The 18,757-nt window shown below is 43.0% G+C and overlaps 1 protein-coding gene across 1 annotated transcript; it reads right to left on the bottom strand.

The window, feature by feature from the left end:
* Positions 1 to 862: 862 nt before the first annotated feature.
* On the bottom strand, positions 863 to 9,148 carry LOC143127928 (C-type mannose receptor 2-like). The gene is made up of 6 exons (XM_076289618.1): positions 9,086 to 9,148; positions 6,271 to 6,317; positions 2,943 to 3,332; positions 2,331 to 2,705; positions 1,494 to 1,841; positions 863 to 1,265 (listed from the first exon to the last, which is right to left on the bottom strand). Exons 2-6 carry the CDS (start codon positions 6,305 to 6,307, stop codon positions 1,252 to 1,254), a joined length of 1,164 nt encoding a protein of 387 aa, XP_076145733.1. The 5' UTR covers positions 6,308 to 6,317; positions 9,086 to 9,148; the 3' UTR covers positions 863 to 1,251.
* Positions 9,149 to 18,757: the final 9,609 nt, after the last annotated feature.

The raw sequence follows: 18,757 nt of genomic DNA, 5'->3' as shown, positions 1-18,757 counted from the left end.
ATGGATGATTGTTTGCTGTATGTGAGCGAGTAGCAGTGAGTCCAAGTGTGTGTGCATCAAAAGGGGGAAGGTGTCAAAATATGAGAGTAGTGGAAGCGGTGGGGAAAGGGAGAGTGAAAGGTGTTCTTATAGCCAACACATGCACCAGGTGTGCCTAATGATCCATTAACGTCCTGACTGCAGCCTGTCTACAGCTCCAACGCCTGCAGGGGGCGCAGGGGGTCGTAACAGTCCCCAAGAAAAGAGACGAGTGCTGCCCCGTGGCACGACTCCTCATGATACAATGTAATCTAGTTTTTAATATCTTTTGTTAAAACATAATCGGACTCGTAACGAGAGAAAAGAAGAGTGCTGCCCCACGGCACAACTCCTCATGACAAGGGACTCAGTGACGGTTTACCCTCATGACAAGGGACCCAGCGACGGTTTACCCTCATGACAAGGGACCCAGCGACGGTTTACCCTCATGACAAGGGACCCAGCGACGGTTTACCGGGGGATCCGGTCTGCTCTTGCTCCTTCAGCCCTGTTAGACTCAGAGATTCATTTCACCAGAGCCTCTCTGGCCTGGACACTGCAATTCTCCCTTTACACACACAAATGCATGGCATACAAATTGTCCCCACAGCCTTCCATGCTCCCGAAAAAAAATGTGTGAGGAAATTCCCAGTAATTAGACAAAACTTTAGCTGTTAAATGTCTACTCAGGTTGTTGTTGTCTCCAACATAAGTATTCCTAGTGGGTACAGAGATCTCAACAGTGACTTAACTATGTCCCTTCAACTGTAGGCTACTGTTCCTGTTTCTCAAATGATGTATGGCTCTGATAAACAAAGCATGTACGAGAATATAGACACCATCATGCTGATCAAAGTCATTTTATTAGGAGTTAGCATAGTAGCTCATTTACACATTTTACATATCAAATAAGAAAGGTTAATCATACTCATCAGAAATAGCCATGTCAGGAACAGCAAAGGACAGAAATACACTTTGAAAGTTGACCAACTGTACTTTTATCTTGTCAACACATGGCATCATTGCTAACAATCTGAACACACAAAATTACAGTATTAAACGATATAAATTATTCGACTTTCTTACACACAGGAAGAGGAAATACAATGGTGAAAGTAGCATATTTAGTGTATATGAGAGTGGTTGTGTAGCTGCTTAAGATGAAATGAGTAGTGAACATGAATGGGAGCTGGAGGACCCTGAAGAGTTTCTCCAAGGCTGCTTCAGGAAGATTCAGTCACACTCCTCTGTAAGAGGGCACACACACACACACACAAAGAGAGAGAGAGAGAGAGAAGTTAAAGCAACACTGCAATATACCTATTTCCTCAACTGAAGTTTCTCTTTCAGTACAGAACTAGGCTTAATCCATGAAGAAGCCAGTTTGCTTTCATTTGTATCAGAGAAACAACACACACACACACACACACACACACACACACACTCATATCCATATTGAGCAGAGATACACTCACCCTTAGTGGAGCAGATGAAGTTGAGTTTGTCAGTCTCAGTCAGGTTGCTGACCCACTGCCCCCCTACAGACTCCACTGCCCCCACTCTGTGTTTGCAGGACTCCACTTGCTCTTGTCCTGGGGCCCAGTGGTTATAGCAGACGGTCTCTCCACAGACCCAGAACCAGCTCAGGCCACAGGCGTGACGCAGGCCCAGCCACACGTGAGCAGTGGAGGCTCCTTTAGCCCGCTCACTCACCCGGCGCTGGACCCGCTCGGACGTCACAGACACCAGGTCCACATGGTTCTCTCGGCAGTACTGCAGCGCCTCTAACCAGGTCTTATTGTCACGGACCAGAACCAGCTTGTCTGAAGGGAAAATACAGTGAGAGAATACTGATTCCTGCTCAGTGCTAGAGTCCTTCTAAGATTCTCATTCTATCTGCAGTAACTAAATGTGCTGAGTGGCCAGATATCACATGTCAACGTGAGAGAATACTGTTTCCATGCTCCTGAGTCCTACCAACACAGAGACCACCATTAGGAGCTAGTACCACCATTACAGAGACAGTACCATCACAGAAAGGGCCACCATTAGGAGCTAGTACCACCATTACAGAGACAGTACCATCACAGAGTACCATTCTTGAATTTCCCCTGGGGATCAATAAAGTATCTATCTATCTACAGAGAGGACCACCATTAGGAGCTAGTACCACCATAACAGAGATAAATCCACCAGGCCCTGAGATAGCAGGCCCACTCCACCATCATCAGGTCATCACCACATCTGCTCAAGATCATGCTGTTGTTTGTGTCTGAACCCCTATCAAGCAGAGAGAAGGGACAGTGACTCACCTTCATAGCAGATAAAGCTCCTAGGATGGTGACAGCTTGCATCGTTCCACCGACCCCTGGAAGCATTAAGAGTTTCAGCACAGAACTCCCCAGTGCCATAATTGGGTTCTCCAGTGCCCCAGTAGCGGAATGAGGAGCTGCTGCCATCTGACCACTCCCAGGCATCTCTGAACAGGCCGATCCAGGCTTCTCTATTTCCATTGTTATTAGATGTACCTTCTCCATGACTCCCTGCCATTACTTTCTTTATCTTGTCATTCTCTGTCTGATTCCTCACACTGGCCAGGTCTGTGTGGTTCTCTCTGCAGTATCTCTGAGCATCTGCCCAGTTCTTCTCCTCAGTAACCAGCACATAGGGATGTGTGGAGTTTCCCCCTGTGGTAATGCATGGGTCATGGTTAACTCAGAATCAGCACAGCTTTACAGACTGAACTAGAGTGAGTGAGACAAATTGTTTAGTTGTATAGTGTGACTGCCTGTATTCATGAATGAATCTGAACTGATGTCAGTGTACATGATCACACACTGATTTGTAGATCTACACAGTTTGGATGCATGTATTGCTGAGTGAATGAATAACCTTGTTCTGAATGAAAGAAGTTGGATTCTCACCGTCATAGCAGATGAAGGGAAGACACTCACTACACTTGTCATCACACCATTTTCCATTTGCTTGTTTCATAGCCACACACTCTTCTTCAGCACCTCCTTTGCGTTGGTTTGAAGCCCAGTTCCTGAACTCTGATTCATTCTCTCTGTAAAACTCCCTGTCAGCCAGAGACCACTGCCACTTATTACTGTTTCCATGCTTCAGCCCAATCCACGCATTTCCAACACCTGCTTCATGGATCATGCTCTTCACCTTCTCCATCTCTGTCATGTCGTCTATGGTGGCGAGGTCAGTGAACTTCTGTCTGCAGTACTGCTGAGCTTCTGTCCAGTTCTTGTTTTCCTTCACCACATGGAACTGACGTGGCACAGAGGAGGAGAGACTGCCCAGACCTGAGAGGAGAGAGGAGTACACACACACACACACACACACACACACACAGAGGCACAGACGCATACACACACATACAGAGACACAAACACATGCAAACAGAAACACAAACACACACACACACACACACATACACATACACATACACATACACATACACATTGAAGGAGTAGTATATGCATACAGAGACTACTGGTCCAGAGGGGTCAGTGCCATCTGGGAGGAATAAGTCTCATAGTGATTTCTGTCAAGGTATAAGTTAGACATACGTGATATCATTGCATTGGTAGTAGCTTTTTGTGTGTTATCACCCTATGTATACACCCCTATGTATATTATACACTTATGAAGGGATATATTACAGGTGAATACAAATAAAAAATCTTAACCCCCACAAAACTTCCACAGGTGAATATTTACATGATCTGAAATATTATGTATGCATATGTAAATGAGTCATTATCTAATGAAATATGCAATACAGTATGTTGCATACTACAGGAATCCTAACACTGAATAAAGTCAGGTTCAAAATTCTTCTTTTTGTTTTTCATTTTGGTAACATATTTGAGTGAAATGTTGTTCCTGAAATTCCTGAATTTCTGTATTTTTGAGAAATGCTGTATTTTTGTGTTCATACATTTGCTGAAAACCCATGTTATTCCATAACTTGTATTTACTTTCCATACTATACGTCACAAATCATATATGAACAACCTGCTCTATAAAATCCTCCAGCATATAAGAGGAGAGATCTGGAAACGTTTGTGTTTGTAAGTACAATTGAAGTGGAGATTTCCAGTTCAGAGTTGTGAAGATGGCAATAAGTAAGGGATAATGTATAGAACGGCGGTCATTATCGGGAAATAGGTCCCGACAGGGCAAACTGGACCGGGTCTTGTTCCGCCCTGAAGGGACCTATTTCCCGATAATGACCGGTGTTCTATACATTATCCCGCTTATTACACGGCTACTTGCCAAAACGACACAATAAACTCCCCACGATATGACTCTTTAGCCTACATAGCGTATTTGTTACTATTTCATCGTGGCTTTTGCTGAGAAACAAATAGTTTGCAACAACACATGCTGAACTTGAATCAAACAGTCTTTAGAACACAGCTGATCAACCGTCTGCTTTCACTTTTGAATGAAGTTCCAATCCTTGCATAGTGATATGAAAGACGTGAATTAGATGCACAAAACCCATTTTCCTTGACAGCGGTCTGTTATACTTAGCAACGGTCTGTTATCGAGAATTAGCAGACCACCGAACATTGGGAAGGCCCATTCAAGTGAATGGAGCATTCTGCAGCATTATATGAAAAGCCGTGTAATAATAGATTTTCTTTAATGGCTATTGGCAGTTTTTTGATCTATTCAAAATACCCAAATTCAAAATACCAACTGTGATAGTATTTCACTCTAATATGTCCAAAATGAAAAACAAAAAGAATTTTGAACCTGACTTTATCCAGAGTGAAGGTTTCTGTACTTGAAGGTAGCCTATATGCAGGTTGAGGTATTTTTGGCAACTGTAGAGCTCTCCCTAGATTGGCGATATATTTATATTTTACTCTACCATTGTAAATAGCCTACTTCTCGTGGTTTGTTCCCCCTGTACACAATGAAAATGCTTTTGTTGTGGAGGTGAAAGTTTAAAAATAGGCAAAAACTATCTACAAAGAGCTATATCTAATGACAAGGTAATGTTTCACGATTCTCGCAAGATGTTCTTGGCTGTTCTTGAATTCGCATGGCTGGTTCTGTTGTTATTGACTCGCTACGGCTATGCTGTAGGCCTATGGCTATGCCAGGTGAACGATTCCCCTGTTACAAGTTTGTTTACAATCAAATTGGCTTGGTAAAGGTTATATTAAAGTGAAAATCTTGCATAGTGTACCTCTAAAAAATGTATGCAGATTATTGCATATTTTCTATAGATCACGGGTCTATAGAAATATATGGAAATAATTCTATGGGTCACACACATACAATTTCAGAAAAGTCGCGATACAAATACATTGAATTAATGTACATAATCAGCTGTGGAAATAATGTGGGGATATCTATTAGTTATTTTTTTTAGCACATTCACCTGTAAAATATTTCTACATAGACATACAATGGACATAAACCGGCTGATAAAATACTAAATGCTACCCCAAATGCAATGCTATAACATATACAATGTTTCTTGACTGTTGATGCTGTTTGTTGTCAGTTTGTAAAGTTTAAGCAAAGTAGGAAGTAACATAGGAATCTCTGATCAATGTGATTGGTTAAGGCAGGACCAATGATTTCAAAGTTAGTGCCTGTCACGATGTAAGTGTTGGAAACATTTCCCAATCGAGAGTTCCAAGACTCTATTCACTTCATGAATAAGTCTGGATATTTCCTAACCTGGCCCTAGCCAGATGAATTTCGCTCCGCCTAGCTCCACTCATCCATCTGGAACCGATCCATTGAAGTGTTGCTTCAGAAGGCTGGACCTAATCAAAAAATGCTTGCATATGATTGAATAAGCCACTTGTCCGTCATCTATTGATGTGCTACTTCAACCACTCTCATCGAAGCCAACCCGTGACGCTTCTACGCTATGTCACATCTATGAAACTCCCGCCCTGCGTCCTGATTGGCTAAACCATAAAGTTGGTTGGAGAAATCACTCTCAATGGAAGAGGTCCCAGATGGATGTGAGTGAAGCTAGGCGGAGCTAAGCGGAACGACATTCATCTGGCTAGGGCCAGGTTAGATATTTCCAGGGTATGGTGGAGTAAGTGTTTAAGAGAACTTGAAAAGGTACACACACATGTCCACACAGACTACTGCTATTATCCTAAATACATAGACCACCACCACCACCGCCACTACACAAACACACATATACAATAAAATTACATATTGACAATGTGATGTGACACACACACACGCACTGACCTGAGACCAGCAGTATGGCAAAGAGAAGTAGAGTCATGACTGAGGGCCTGAAGAAAGAAGATCATTCAGAGACGCTCGACACACTGGTACACATCAACGAGGAGAAAAACACACTGTTTCATTCTCAACATCCTAAAAAAGTCACATACAGTTTCACTCCAGAACAGTTAAACACACTATAAAACACTGTATGGTGTTTCTGTCAGAAAAACACACAACAAAACACACTGTTTCATTTTCAACATCATACTAAAAAGTCATTCTGAATATGAAAATGAAATGAACAAGGGTAATGAATTGTTCATAACAATTTTTGTGTTGCAGTTTTGTATGTCTGCCACAAGGGGGTAATGTTGCACTTATAATTCCCATGCCAATTTCAGCATAATTTTCTTCTCTAATCTAAACTTCCGTTTGACTGCACCACCAACCCCGACTACACACAGGACTTGTGTATGGGGTTTGACGTCTGACAGTCAAGTAACGTTATATGTATTGCACATTAAAAGCAACAGTGCAGCTGAGGCAAGCAGAATAGAAGATGAACTTTTTCCACATTTTGTTATGTTTTAGACTCATCGTAAAATGGATTCAATTAAAGGGTAAACTTCACAATACACTCTTTTAATGTGTGCACCAAAATTATGACATTTTATAGATTTTTCATTGAATCAGTTGTGTCCTAAAGTGGTATGGTTGGGTAACCTTAACCTTGCTGATAGAGATAAGCTTGGTCGGCTTGTTAATGTAGCTGGCAAGGTTATCGGGGGGAATAAAACACCGCTCTATGACCTGTATGGCCATCATGTCCTCAGGAAGGCAGGACTATGCTGAACACCCTCTCTTCAGGTAGAAGGTACACAGTTCCCAGTTACAGGACTATGCTGAACACCCCCTCTTCAGGTAGAAGGTACGCAGTTCCCACTCATAGGACTATGCTGAACACCCCCTCATCAGGTAGAAGGTACACAGTTCCCAGTTACAGGACTATGCTGAACACCCCCTCTTCAGGTAGGAGGTACACAGTTCCCAGTTACACAACCTTTCCTTTGTATGTGCTGCCATTAACAAGCTGAATTTGCAAGGATGATGTGACTACTGCACTTTACTGCTTTATTTTATTACTGGTCTTATCTTGGCCTCTCCATGCAATGGTCTTGCACTCCACTGTTTCCTGGTCTGTCTGTTCCCTGTGTTGTATTTGTCTCCACTGTTATTTATTTCTTGGTTTGTTGTGTTGTGGATCTTGTAGAACTTGGCTGCAACCTAATTTTCCCCTAGTGGGACAATAAATGTGACTTGATTTGAGAAAACAAAGGACTGAGCTATAAGCGAGAGAGAAAGGACGAGTCTTGATTTAAAGTTTGATTTAAAACGGTCAATAGTAGGGCAGGACTTGATATGTAGTGGGAGATTATTCCACAGTATTCAAAAGCAATAAACCTTTTTTTAATGAACAATTCTAAACAAAGAAAAGGTAAAAAAAGGATAAAGTTCAAGTTAACTTTTAAAACAAAAAAGTAATTAAAAGACAAAAGTTACAAACAAATTCACAGTGGTTCCATTTTGGATTGGGTTCTGGGCCCCCACCCTCCCATCGTGTCACGGCTGTGTGCAGACACACACACTCAGCACATATTATGTTTTTCTATATAGCAATACGGGGAATTATAAAAATATAAAAAAATAAATGTGAATGCCTGCTTGATTTGCATGGTCAGTGTTTTACTATTTTACATTACTATAACAATGCAATGTTAATGGAGGTACCCGCAAGTGTAGTGCGACTGTATCAGATGATTCCCAATGTGACTGTGTGTTTGGTCTTTAATATGCCAAAGAGGACACATGTAGGCCACAAAGATGCCAGAATTAACTTTGAATCAGTACCATCCTATCTGTGATTCAGCTCTACTCTAGACCACTGGATCAGCACCATCCTATCTGAGCCCTGTGATTCAGCTCTACTACACCACTGGATCAGCACCACCCTTATCTGAGCCCTGTGATTCAGCTCTACTCTATTCTACACCACTGGATCAGCACCATCCTATCTGAGCCCTGTGATTCAGCTCTACTCTATTCTACACCACTGGATCAGCACCACCCTATCTGAGCCCTGTGATTCAGCTCTACTCTACTCTAGACCACTGGATCAGCACCACCCTATCTGAGCCCTGTTATTCAGCTCTACTACACCACTGGATCAGCACCATCCTATCTGAGCCCTGTTATTCAGCTCTACTACACCACTGGATCAGCACCATCCTATCTGAGCCCTGTGATTCAGCTCTACTCTACTCTACACCACTGGATCAGCACCATCCTATCTGAGCCCTGTGATTCAGCTCTACTCCCCTCTAGACCACTGTGGTCCTCTGATGGACTGTTGTCTCGGCCTTTCCTCAGCACCAATAGATCAGTCAGGACAGAACTTGTTTAATTTGTGATTCCTTGCTGGTGGAATGATCTATTTAGTGCTGTCCTTCCTGTGAAGCTTTTAAACCATAATCTATCTGTTGATCATTATATCATTTTATGGTTATTATGCTAATTGTTTTTTGTTTTTTTTACTAATATTGATTCTCTCACAATTTTGAGAATTGTTTACTGTTATTGTGTGTATGATGTTAGTCACCATGTAAAATTTCTCTCCTGTAGCTATAACCATAAACATAACCAAAACCTCCTGGACGGCAGGGTCTAGTATGGATAAAAAAGGTTTGCACTTTCTTTTGAGTTTGTAGTGACTTTACATCACTGTCTTAGCTTTGGTTATATTAGGATAAGCATTAATTAATTAATAGGGTCTTACCTGTCAGATAGCTCTGGAGTTGCGTCTCTGTTGTCACACCTTCTGGTTACGGTGCTTGCCTCTGTAAGAATGGCACCACTGTGACTGGTGTAGCTGTCTAGATCACTCATATGTTTTTCTGTATGCAAAATCACCTCTGCCACACCTCACACACAGACGTCACTGTTTTCTACAGGAATATAACTCTGGTAATGTCCTCTTACACCAACAAGAGGCTTTTGTTTAAATACATATGTTTGGAACATGCACATATAAAATATAGAGTAGATAGGCTTTTGTACAATGGCTTCATAACCACAGAGGGCTCTATGGGTTTGAAGAGCATTCTGTAAAGCTCCTGTTGTTACGGTAACTAGAGGTCCTGCATGCGTCTATCGTTTTTCCTGCATAGGGGGGGGGGTGTACTATGACCACCACTAAAGTTTGACATCTTCTCTTCCCATTAAATAACATTGGGTGGGAAAAAGTGAAAATATTTCCCACTTCAAGAAGAGAAGAATTAGAAACTACACTTAAAAAGTTTGTTGACGCGTGTGTGTACCTGCATGTGCCTGAAGTATGTGTGAGTGTAAATAGTCAGCATTTCTACAGCGCTTTTCTACTCCTACGAGCAAAACGCTTCATATTCACCCATTCACACACACTCACACAGACAGCAGACCCTGACATGCAAGGCACCACTCTGTACATTGTGTATGTGTGTGTGTGTGTGTGTGTGTATGTGTGTGTGTGTGTGTGTGTGTGTGTGTATGTGTGTGTGTGTGTGTGTGTGTGCTTCCCTGGATATACTAGCTGTTTCCAATGTTTACCAAATGTAAATATGTCCCCTGGCCGGGGTGACGAGGGCCAATAGGGATCATCACAGGCTCATGAGGCTGCCTTTGTAGATGTGTGTGTGTGTACCTGTGTGTGTGTGTGTGGGGGGGGGGGGGTGTTTGGGGGCGGGCATGGAGGTCGATAAGGATGTGTGTGTGTGTGTGTGTGTGTGTGCTTCCCTGGATATACTAGCCGTTTCCAATGTTTACCAAATGTAAATATGTCACCTGGCTCGGGTGACGAGGGCCAATATTGATCATCAGAGGCTCATGAGGCTGCCTTTGTAGATGTGTGTGTGTGTGTGTATGTTTGGGGGGGGGGGGTGCTCAGTGATCCTTAACGCTTTTATATACTTGGCGCAGTGCTCACTGCGCGTGGAGTGTGTGACGTCACCAAAGTGCTATAAGCATTTATACTTGCGCTTTGGCAGCGCAGTAGTTGCCTTCTTCGATGTGAAGAGAGGCTATCACCACCGACTCTGCACACCTAAAGAAGAAGCTAAAATTGCAAACAAGAGGACCAGCTGACAGTGTGAAGAAAGGTCTGAGCAGTAGAGCTACTTTGTTTGAAAACAGAGCCGGTCCTACGTGATTCTGGGCCGAGGAGCAACATTGCGCACCAGGGCCCCCTCCTCATCACCCCCCACCCCCCAAAAAATAAAATAAAATCAATAAATAAATAAACAATTAATTAAATAATATGTTTAAATGTAGAAATTATATATACATATATATATATATATTATAATATACTGTAGATCAACCATACAATTGCAAGCGACCATGCCACAGCGGGCTACTGTATTAACATCCTCATTGTCCTACCGTAAAACTCGTCTGCTGCCCGGACGTTAAGCCTAGAACCGTAGGCCTATCTTTGCGTTTTCTGCCTCCCTTTTTGTATTTTCTATCCTCTGTTTATGTTCTTTTCTTTTCTGGCTACAAACATTTTTTTACTAGTTTATCCTACCAAGAACAGAATCTCTTGATCTCACGTCGACACTTGCAGATGGGCTAACGTAGCCTACTACTCCCCAGGGCGGAGGGGGATTTTTTTTTTTTTTTTTTGTTATCAGCCAATAGGGAAACTGGCAGAGGCAACAAGCAACAACTCTTTATGCTGGTAAGTGAGACACAATTAGCAATGAATGCACTTAATGCAGAATCAGTACAGAAAGTGTTTTTTTAATTATTTATCTTTCTGGGCCCCCTCCTAACCAGACCCAGTGCAGTTGCTCACATTGCTACCCCTCTAGAACCAGCCCTGTAAATCTGTTTAATAGGCCTCCTGCTACACATTGTAGCCTACCATTCCCTAGGCCCCGTGCTGCAACTCTTGCTGGTAATCTTAAAATGACTAGACGAACAACCAAATTTCATGACTCTACAGTTCACTAATCAGTTCCAATTCTACTACAAACCCTCTAATTTCCATTTTAACCCATTACCCTCTAAAGTCCATTTTAAAAATTTAATTTTGAAAAGAATGATAAAATATAATAATAAAAGATATTATTAAATATCTTACTAGACTTTTATTTTCACACGGACTCGAACCCGCAAAACAGCAGTACCACGGATCGGGAGTTGAGCGCGCTGACAATCAAGCTAAAAGCCCAGGCTACTAGCTTTCATAACAGCAGCACTCTTGATGCGTCGAGGAGTGAGGTTTACCATTGTTCCACATGTACAGCTAAGCTAGCTGGCATCCGTTACACTGAAACACACTTCCGCTCAACCTACTGTATTCTCAGGTTTAGGATTAACTTAAAGGCGAATACAAAATTAATCTTAAAGACACTGCAAAATCCTGTGCCCTCTCTGCACCACGGCGTGTCGCCATTTCCCTCCGGTCAAAAGTCAAAGAGAAGCTAGATCGGAGAAGATGGGAGTCAAAGATCGTGTTGAGGAACCAACTGAATGGTGTGTGGACATGGTTTCTATAATAAAACCTACTGGGAAAATACGCATTTGCGTGGACTTAAACCATCTCAATGAGAGTGTCATCAGAGAGAGACATATTTTGCCTGTGGATGAGACACTTGCCAAGCTAGAATGAGCCAAAGTCTTCACAAAACTTGACGCGACCTTAGGCTTTTGGCAGGTACCGTTCCATCATCACACTAGAAGGCTACTACTGCTCCAGAGCATTTTCAGAAAAGGATCTCACAGCTCATTGACGGCATAGACAGAGTCCTGTGTCATACTGATGATGTCATAGGAAGAGACTGGTCAGAACACGACGACAGACAGGGCTCACTCTGAATGAGAAATGCCAGTTTGCCCTGACCAAAATCTGTTTTCTCTGGCTATGCCAGGCTATATGTATTTGTACAAAGGGCAAATTGGTATGACTCCCATGAGAAAGAGATGACTCTGACACCTCCAAATGTGTGCAGTTAGCATAGCCTAGCCTATTTCAACAATTATGGCCCTGTAAAATAATTTCAGACATATGCTCGTGGTGCTGTAAATAAAAGTGAATTGAACTGAGTGTTGTATGTTGTATGAATTAGGATACCAGATAATGATTAGGCTACAATGAAGTCTGATCGGTACACTCCGGGTAAAATGGCTCCACTGTGCGTAGGCTACCTGCCCTCGGTCTAGGGTGACACCACAGTAGGCTACAGATGTTGCAGAGTGTTTGATTCAAGCACTGAACACTGTTGTTGGCCAGTCATCAAAACATAGTTTAATGCTGCAACCAATACAAATGTCTTTGTGACTGCAAATGTAAATTACTGCACATGCAAAACAGAATGAAAAAACAACAACAATAAAACAATGTGCTTATTGCCAATGCAAAACAATAGAACAACTATCCCTGCAAAAACAGGGCTGTCTGATCACAACCTTCATCCGGATTTACTAGAGCAGTGTTTCCCAAAGTGCGGGCCGAAGAGTAAGTAGCCTAATTATATTTATTTTTAATTTATTTCAATTTTGTAATCAATATTGTGTTGCCCCCTGCAGGTAACTCCCAGAACCTATTCAACGTCAGACAGTCCCCTGAGGTAACCTTTGGCCCGGGCAGCTTAAAACCTACGATACCCCCTTGTGGTTATTGCAGGTAGCAGGGACCCACTGTCGAGCAAAGCATATAAGCATATAAAAGTATATAATATAAAAAACACAACTAAGCAATAAGGACAGTAGAATATAAAGAATATACTAAAATACAAATTATACTAAATAACACTTAATCTAAATCAATTCTAAAACAGTATCCACATAGTGGGTGATTAATCAAGAGGTGCTTGCAATGACTGAGGCAGGGACTGAGCCTGTGATTCTCTGTGCATAGTAAGGTAAGGTGCTCTGTGTGAGTGAGTGTCATGGTGATGATGCAAATGAGTAAGTCCAACAGTGCAAGAATAAAGTCTAGAGACCAGCATAAAATAAATATGGACATATCAGAGAGTAGGCAAGGTAATATATAAAAAAAAACTATATATATATGTGCTGTGGAGTGGATGACACTCATTGTCCAAGATGTTGATCAGTTTGTTCAGGGTCCTTTTGTCAGATATTGAAGTGATGCACTCCAGTTCAGCTCCCACTACAGAGCCAGCTTTCCTTACCAGCCTGTCCAGTCGCCCAGCATCCTTCTTCTTTGTGCTTCCTCCCCAGCATACCACTGCATAGAAGAGGACGCTGGCAACAACAGACTGGTAGAACATCCTGAGGAGCTTGCTGCACATATTGAAGGACCGCAGCCTCCTCAGGAAGTACAGCCTGCTCTGCCCTTTCTTGTAGAGTGCGTCAGTGTTGGCTGACCAGTCCAGTTTATTGTCCAGGTGGAGACCCAGATACTTGTAGGTGCTTACCACCTCTCCTTGGTCTTTGAAGTGTTGAGTTGAAGGTGATTGAGTTTAGCCTGACGTTGTCATACTCAAATTCTAGTCAGAATATGAGTCTGATACTGCTCCATTGGGACGTAATTATGGGGCGTGTTTCAACCGATACAGGGGGGAATGCCTCTGCACTCAATTGGATAGACCTAACCAATCAGAGCAACAAAATAGCTTACCGTGAGGTGTAGGAAGAAAACACACAAACTATCCTTCTTCTCCTATATCCCCTCCGTTTTTAAAAATAATTCTGTTGAACACTGATATGCTACAAACATGTTAAACAGCTGGGAAAGGCTGTCGCAAATCCCTCGAACATGTGGTCAATCAGAGATTTCAAAGGAACGAGGGAACATGTCGCAATGCAACAGCGCTGTTTTCCCTTGATGAAAGTGAAACCACCAGTTTTCCCACATCTCAACTTTGGCAAAAGTTTTCAGAAATAATTGTTTTCAGTTTTCAACCTCATTAAATAATATGAATTTTCCATATGGGGTCTTAAAAGCCATGTATCCTTCTAGCCATAGTGTTTTTGTTTCAAACATAAGCCTAATCTAAGCGTGCTTAGATGACGTGATAGACCAGGCACTGTTGCTCACCTGTCCATCATCATAATGCCTGATTTGATTGGTCCGCCCGATTTAGGGCGAGCATACTTCCACCACAATGGAGCAATGCCAGACCGAACTTCCCGTGGGGCGGGACTAAGTTCGGAATGGCACCCAGGCTAGATTGAGTTTGCACCTTTGCACAAAGTCCTCCACCAGGCTCCTGTACTCCTCCTCTTGCTCGTCCCTGATACACCCCACAATTGCAGTATCGTCAGAAAACTTCTGCATGTGGCATGACTCGGTGTTGTAGCAGAAGTCAGATGTGTTCAGGGTGAACAGGACTGGAGAGAGCACAGTTCCCTGTGGCGCTCCGGTGCTGCTGATCACAGTGTCAGAGAGACAGTTCTTCAGTCTGACGAACTGTGGTCGCTCGGTCAGGTAATCTGTAATCTAGGTTACCAGGTGAGCGTCCACACCCATCTGCAAGAGCTTGTCTCCCAGTCTGAGGGGTTGGATGGTGTTAAAAGCACTTGAGAAATCAAAGAACATGATTCTCACAGCACTTTTCCCCTTGTCTAGGTGAGAATGTGTCCTGTGTAGAAAATAAGTGATGGCATCGTCCACGCCCACTTTCTCCTGGTATGCAAACTGTAACGGGTCTAGTGCATGGCGTACCTGGGGTCTGAGCATACCAGTCGCTCCATTGTCTTCATCACATGTGATGTTAGAGCGACAGGCCTGTAGTCATTAAGCTCACTGGGGTGTGGCTTCTTAGGGACGGGGGTGAGACATGATGTCTTCCACAGTGTTGGAACTTGTCCGAGACGTAGACAGTTTATTCCAATAAGACCAGCAAGAATTGGTGCAACAAAATTAAGCATGGACACAGAACGGTGTTAGTTACTGGACATTGCTTTTCCCCACAAAGGTTTAGTTATATTAGTTAACGGGGTGTTACCTGTCAGACAGTTTTGGAGTTGCTCCTCTAGTTATCACCCCTTCTGGTTACGCTGCTTGTCTGTGAGAATGACACTGGTGTGACTACTGCAGCTATTACTGATAGTTACAGACCCGGTGTTCTTTAAGCAAAAGACATATAAACAGACCTGGTGTTTTTTATGCAAAATTACCCCCCTCAACACAGACTTCATTGTGTTTCGTATAACTATGGTAACTATTACATCCTGATCCATCTGAAAAGATATCCTTTTAAAAACATTTTACACTCAACAGAGTATTGAACAATATTCGGCTCTCATCCTGAAAAATGTTTTTCACGTTCAAAGAGCCCGTTGTGACAGACTTGAGACACACAAACCCCAAGGAGTGCCTACTGTGTACACACACACCCCAAGGAGTACCTACTGTGTACACACACACACATGAGATGGGGCTACACACACCCCCTAAGGAGTACCTACTGTGTTCACACACACACACAAGATGGGGCTCTACACACACAGGAATAAAGACGTAAAATAAGTTCCAAAAGTACAACAGTGTGTCCCAGACAGATGTCCTTCTGGCTGTGCAAGCTAAACTCCTGGACCAGACCAGAATCATAGTAATCATAGGACACTTGACATATCATATAAAGATATAATGATGTGATATGAAATAAAATATAGCCCACCTTACGAGCCAAGTGGTCAGTAGCTGGAGGTAGGTGAGGAGGAGGTTTAACCTGTTAGTGTGTCTGTCTGTCTGTTGGTCTGACCTCTAGTTCAGCCCAAATGAGGTGCTCTGCCTTCATATACTCTTTTATGTTTGCGTTACCAGTGTCTTCTCCTTATCTACCTTACTGTATGTGTGTGTGTGCGTGCGCGCCTGTTTGTGTGTGTGTATGTGAGAGAGAGAGAGAAAGAGAGAGGCTGCAGGCCTCAGGAGTCAAATTTGCATGCTGTTTGGTTTAGTTCTGCTTTAGTTTGGTTTAGTTCTGCTTTAGTTTAGTTTAGTTCTGCTTACGCTAACATACCTTAAGCAAAGATGCCAACACACACACACACAAGAATATACAGAATACTGTTCACCAAGATTAGTTCTCCCTGGTCACACATTGTTTGCCAAATTTGAACGTACCTCATGTGTCATTGTAGTCTACAACTGTAGAGAGCAACCAAATACCCAATCCATAGGCCGCTCTAGGCTATTTTAGGGGTGCTCAAGCCCCTAAATCTCATATCAGCAACCCCTGAAAAATAAAGTCCTTATCATAAAGTCCTTATCATTGTGATTATGTGAAATCATTTAGCGCTCAAACCTTATTACTTTTGCAAACCTGATTTTAGCGATAGAATAGGATAAATGACGACAGGCTCAGTTGTAGCCTAAAGTCAACAGCCTATCCTCTATTTCCTGAACGAGTAGTAGGCTATGCCTCTGTTTGGTGGGCGCCTCAGGTTGCTTCAGTCTACTACGCGCAGATAACTTTGGGGAATAGTCAGATTTAGGTTGGGCAGGCCACAAGCAGATGAAGACTGGACGGACTTGGGCAGGACAACTGACTCAGACACGACAGACTCAGACTCAGTGGCAGGGGAAGGGACAGGAAGGTGGATGGTGACAGGGACAGTTACTGGGATGGGGACTGGGACTGGAATGGGGACTGGAACTGGAAATGGGACTGGACAGCCGTGGCCTACTGGTTAGCGTTTCGGACTTGTAACCGGAGGGTTGGCAGTTCGAACCCTGACCAGACTGAAGTGCCCTTGAGCACGGCACCTAACCCCTCACTGCTCCCCGAGCACCTCTGTTGTTGCAGGCAGCTCACTGCTCTGGGATTAGTGTGTGCTTCACCTCACTGTGTGCTGAGTGTGTCTCAGTAATTCACGGATTGGGATAAATGCAGAGACCAAATTTCCCTCACGAGATCAAAAGAGTATACTTATACTTAATATAATTTCCCCTGTCATTTGAGAATTACCACATTATCAAGATGCATATTACAATGTTGACCATCCCCAACACTACTACCATCAAGCTGAAAAGGGATATTGCTGGTGCATTTCTTATCCCAAATACTGTGACTGCTGTAGAATGTGGCCAGGGATCACTAGCAGCAAACTTGTCATTTGCAATTTTTACTAAAAAAAACAAGAACTGAAGAAAACATAATGAGAAAAATCAGTGTGCATGCCTGATGAAGACCCTGCTGGGTCGAAACGTGTTATGTTTTTAACTCAAGAAATTTAGTTCCTCATGGAGATTGCAGTGTGCGGACAACTACTCTTTGATAAGCCTTTTTTGTCCTGCACCTGGCCTCAGTGAGGTGGGATGTGCATACAGCCACTTTGAAGAAAACTTATAAACTCAGAAGTTCCAAACCTGAGGCAGACCACTAGGGCACATCACCACACTGAGGCCCCAGTAGGGCAGGGAATAAATAGGGCAGGTAATATAAGCAAATAAGAAACAAGTGAGTTCCAAAAAATGGCAGGAAAGAGAGCAAAGACAGGAAGTAGGGGCGTGGCAAAAAGCACATGGTGGGCCAAAACAAAATCATGCAGTGACAAAACAGAAGCAGACCAGCAGAGGGCTACAAATAAACAGTCCTAGGGCAGAGTACTGACAGTACCCCCCTTCAACGTACGCCTCTTGTCAGAGCAGGATGGTTGGAGTGCCGACGACGGAAATAAGGGTCTTATCCAGCAACTGATGAGTAGGCACCCAGGAGCTTTCCTCTGGTCCATACCCCCCCCCCAGTCGACCAGGAACTGGAGACCCCGCCCCCGGCACCAGACATCCAATAGTCTTCGGACAGTGAAGGCAGGAGGGACAGGGGTGACTGAAGCCGGACCACTGATGGACCCAGGACCCGCTCGATCAGGTAGGATCCGATGAATCATGCAGTGACAAAACAGAAGCAGACCAGCAGAGGGCTACAAATAAACAGAGTCCTAGGGTAGAGTACTGACAGGTTTGAGTTATGCAAGAAGATAGTTCATGCTGAAGGAAAACCATCCGAATCCTATTAACTGAAACTAAAGATAAGTAGGTTCATGAAACAGGATGTGCATTATTATGACCGCCGCTTCGCTGCATGGCGGTCATATAGGTTTAGTCAGATTTTTTTTTTCTTTTTTTTTTTTTCTTTTTCGCATGTCCAAATTTCCGTCAAGGATTCCCAGAACACTGTAACACCATCTAATTAAACATCAGTGAAGTAAACAATAAAAATAATGAATGTATGAATGAATGGATTAATCCATAAATCACTTAATCACTCAATCAATCACTCAATCAATCATTCAATCAATCGAGATATGTTTTACAGTATGTATTACTTTTTGCAGACCCACTTTTGCCTGACTGCATGTCTGTCTCAGTTATTCTGCCTTACACCCACCCACCAATGCAATCCCCCACCACACACACACACACAAACTCTCTACCACTCCTCCCCTATTTTCTGTTGGGCAGGGTAGTTTATCTTGAGCGAGTGTCTTTCTCTCT

Source organism: Alosa pseudoharengus, unplaced genomic scaffold (assembly GCF_046254945.1).
Source record: "Alosa pseudoharengus isolate Yale_2024_CS ecotype anadromous, Long Island Sound unplaced genomic scaffold, YU_APseudo_1.1 YU_APseudo_1.1_scf_17, whole genome shotgun sequence".
In the NCBI taxonomy this organism is placed as follows: domain Eukaryota; kingdom Metazoa; phylum Chordata; class Actinopteri; order Clupeiformes; family Clupeidae; genus Alosa; species Alosa pseudoharengus.
Note: the sequence above shows the minus strand (reverse complement) of the source record. Positions and strands in the feature narration are given on the sequence as shown.

Coding starts and splice junctions, on each gene's coding strand:
- LOC143127928 (XM_076289618.1), bottom strand. CDS start 6,307: ATGACTCTACTTCTCTTTGCCATACTGCTGGTCTCAG. Junction 3,333..6,270: donor TGCCATACTGCTGGTCTCAG/GTCAGTGCGTGT, acceptor CTCTCCTCTCAG/GTCTGGGCAGTCTCTCCTCC. Junction 1,842..2,330: donor GAGCTTTATCTGCTATGAAG/GTGAGTCACTGT, acceptor TTTTCCCTTCAG/ACAAGCTGGTTCTGGTCCGT.